This window comes from Monopterus albus, unplaced genomic scaffold (genome assembly GCF_001952655.1).
Source record: "Monopterus albus unplaced genomic scaffold, M_albus_1.0 scaffold116.1, whole genome shotgun sequence".
Lineage (NCBI taxonomy): Eukaryota > Metazoa > Chordata > Actinopteri > Synbranchiformes > Synbranchidae > Monopterus > Monopterus albus.
In genome coordinates this window covers 763,968-767,295 of record NW_018127996.1, presented here as the reverse complement: position 1 = coordinate 767,295, position 3,328 = coordinate 763,968, and the positions used below count along the sequence as shown (strand labels likewise).

General features: G+C 42.2%; 1 protein-coding gene across 1 annotated transcript in view; it reads right to left on the bottom strand.

Moving 5' to 3' along the window:
* ubr5 (ubiquitin protein ligase E3 component n-recognin 5) overlaps positions 1-3,328 on the bottom strand; it is a 42,451-nt gene that overhangs the window by 17,122 nt on the left and 22,001 nt on the right. Inside the window, exons 29-34 of the mRNA XM_020611680.1 lie at positions 2,338-2,484; positions 2,062-2,180; positions 1,747-1,873; positions 1,486-1,615; positions 1,087-1,247; positions 668-907 (exon numbers count right to left, since the gene is read on the bottom strand). Of these exons, the coding sequence (XP_020467336.1) occupies positions 668-907; positions 1,087-1,247; positions 1,486-1,615; positions 1,747-1,873; positions 2,062-2,180; positions 2,338-2,484 (924 nt within the window). The remainder of the gene's footprint in view (positions 1-667; positions 908-1,086; positions 1,248-1,485; positions 1,616-1,746; positions 1,874-2,061; positions 2,181-2,337; positions 2,485-3,328) is intronic.

The following is a 3,328-nucleotide window of genomic DNA, read 5'->3' as shown; positions in this document are numbered from 1 at the left end:
TCAGCCCAATGAATCAGGGGAAAAAAACCCCACCTTGCTTACTTTGAGTTTCTCCTCTCCAAATACAGTGCTACCAAATAACTTGACTTAGACAGCTACAAGTCATTCCTTTACTTCAGCTCATTAACATGGACTCATCCTTAACAAGTTGATTAAGAGAGCTGGCTCTGTCCTGGGTTGCCCTCTAGATTCCATTGAGGAAGTTGCAGATAGGAGGATTTTGGTAAAGCTAACATCCATCATGCATAATTCCTCCCATCCCCTGCAGCACACTGTGGAGGCTATGAGGAGCTGTTTTAGCCCAAGACAGTTGCATCCCCAGTACAGGAAGGAGCGCCATCATAGGTCGTTTCTCCCCACAGCTATTAGACTGTATAATGCATCATTGTAGTGACACATATATAAGGTGCAGTTTTAAGGAACTGTGTAATAGTCATCTGAAGTGTTAGACTTGATTATAGTTGATTTGTTTTCCATAGATTTTTGTGGTGTGTGTTTTTGTTGCCGTTTGGGTGCTTGTTTTTTTTCCTTGTTGCTGCTGGGGCACGGGAATATCCCCATTGTGGGATTAATAAAGTTTTATCTTATCCAATTCCATGTAAACATTTATATATAAACATGCACATGAACACATCTTAATGTATGGAACTTATCAAAACCAACCAACCTGCTGGACTGGTCAGGTGAGGGCCTTGGAGGCAAAGGTTCTACAGAGAAGAGCTCCTCACTGCCCTGAACAGCATCAATGCTGGTGCTGGCCAAAGTGAAAGGAGCAGTAGGTCTTGTGATACCCATTCGCACTGGAACAATGAGCGACTCCGCTACATTACACAGCTCCTCCACAGCATAGGGCAGCAGAGCCTGGAAAACTCGACGACATTTTCCAATTGGCTGGGGGATGAAGTTGCTATATGGACAGAATCAGTATTTGTATCAGTTGAAAAGATCATGCTGACACTGCTGCCAAGTATATAGGTTCACTGTGTGTTAGTATGGAGTGTGGGGCAATGATAACTCAAATTACAATTAGTTTTTCAAGCTTCATCTAAAACTTTATTCTGAAACCTTCATGCTGTGTGTTCTTACTTTTTCTTCTTGGAAGAAGCCATCTCCACACTGAGGATGACAAACACCCGGGCTACAGACCGTAGGAACCTCCTGGTGACGGTGACTGCCTCCTCTCTCCGGCCAGGAGTGTACTTGTTCTGCAGCTCCTTCACCAGTGTGCCCAGTAAAGTGTCTATGAACTAACACAGGACAGCCACACCCATTGAGGACCGAAATACTTCCAAATGCAAAGGTGTGATAACAGCAAAAATAATTACTAGTTATATTTAGGAGGTATCATTTCATGAAGCACTCAGGAATGGAGATTTGATTTTACACCGTGTACTTACTAAAATGTGGACACAATGAACACAGAAACTGAAGGAACAAAATAAGATACAGAGCCAGAGCACATGAGGATATACTACATGCACTTACAGTGATATCAGGAGCACACTTGACAATGAGGCAATGAGTGAAACAGTCCAAGCGAATGGTGCCACTCTGCTGGTTCAAGTAGACCTGCTCTTCAGGCAGAAGGTGGGCAATTCTGCTGCTGGCACTAAGTCTAGGAAACAAAAAATATATTTAATTCAAAGTCCTGTCTGTTAAAAAATGTGGCACTGCGTGAAAGTGACTGGGAATAAGGTACCACAAGAGTGTAACCTCATGGGAGTGCTGTTTTGCTGTGATACTCACGGGTCTTTGTTCTCCTGGGAACCAAACATGATCATAGACTTGAGGGCATTCCAGTCCTGCAGGACCCTCTCCAGAGCCAGCTGAGCAAAGCGGGGAGGTTCTAGATCATGATCTGGCATATCAGAGTCTGAAAGAGAGGGAAGAATAATGTTTTCATACCTCACTTGACTTCTGGAAATAGTGTGCTTAAAAAGCTAAAGCATTAACTAGTCAGAACTGTGAAGAGAGCAGACAATCTCTAATGAATGTTTGTGAAATGTATAAACTGCTAGTCTGCACTGATTGTTAAAGTGGATAAAATGATGGTGAAGCTACCTTCTGTATTAGCAGCCTTGCGGTTCCTGTCTTCTCTGATTCGTGGTGGTCTGTACTGACAGTGCTCAACACTTTGCCTGGCAACAGTCTGCACCAAGAACAGTAATATATGCTCTCCCCTGCAGATGGAAACAAATCAGTAATACCAGCTTTTCGTCACTTGCACAATATGTATTAACTCCTGTATACAGTAGCATGTCACTATAATACAGTTTAGGTGACACAGCAAAATATGTTCTGAGTTAACTGCTAATTTTAAAGCTCAGGGGATTTTACCTGCTGTTTGGTGTTGTGACCAGGTTAGTTGTCGTGAGTAGCCTGTACAGCAGATCAAGACGAGCAGCTTTCTGGCCAGCAATCAGCGTTTTACACTTACATTTCTCCCAGCAGTCACAGTATGCTGTGGGAGAGGTCCTCTTTAGCCTGACAAAAAACAAAAGCCAATTTATGATCAGACATACAGTGCCTATAAAAAGTGTTCACCCCCTTGGATGTTTTACCCTTTTATTGATTTTATAAATCTATCATGGTCAATATAATTAGGCCATAATTCACCAGAGTGCAGCGAATGTGTCTCAAGTGATTGTAGTATAAAGACACCTGTGTCTGAAAGGTCTAGTCACTGGTTAATCAGTATTCCTGGCTACCGTTACACCATGAAGACAAAAGAACACTCCAAGCATCTCAGAGAAAAGGTTATTGAAAAGTATAAGTCGGGATGGATACAAAGAAATTTCCAAGGCACTGAGCATCCCCCAGAGTTCAGTTAAATCCATCGTGAAGAAATAGAAGGAATATGGCAAATGTCTAAATCTGCCTAGATCAGGTCGAACTCACAAACTGAGTGACGGTGCAAGAAGGAGACTAGTGAGCGAGGCCACCAAGACACCTGGAGGAGTTATGAGCTTCAGCAGCTGAGATGGGAGAGACTCTGCATACAACAACAGTTGCCTGGGCTTTATGAGAGAGCAGCGAAGAGAAAACCACTGTTGAAGAAGACTTATATTAAATCTTGACTAGAGTTCACCAAAAGGCATGTATGTGGGAGACTCCATGGTCAAGCTGAAGGAAGCTCTTATCACTACATTACTATGTAGAAACCTGCTTTCACTTTGACATTAAAGAGGTTTTTTGTAAATTTTTTTGTCAAAAAAGCCAAATTATATTGACCATGAATGATTGATTTATAAAATCAATAAAAGTGTAAAACACTGAAGGGGGTGAATACTTTTTATAGGCACTGTACACTGTCCAGCCATATTCATAG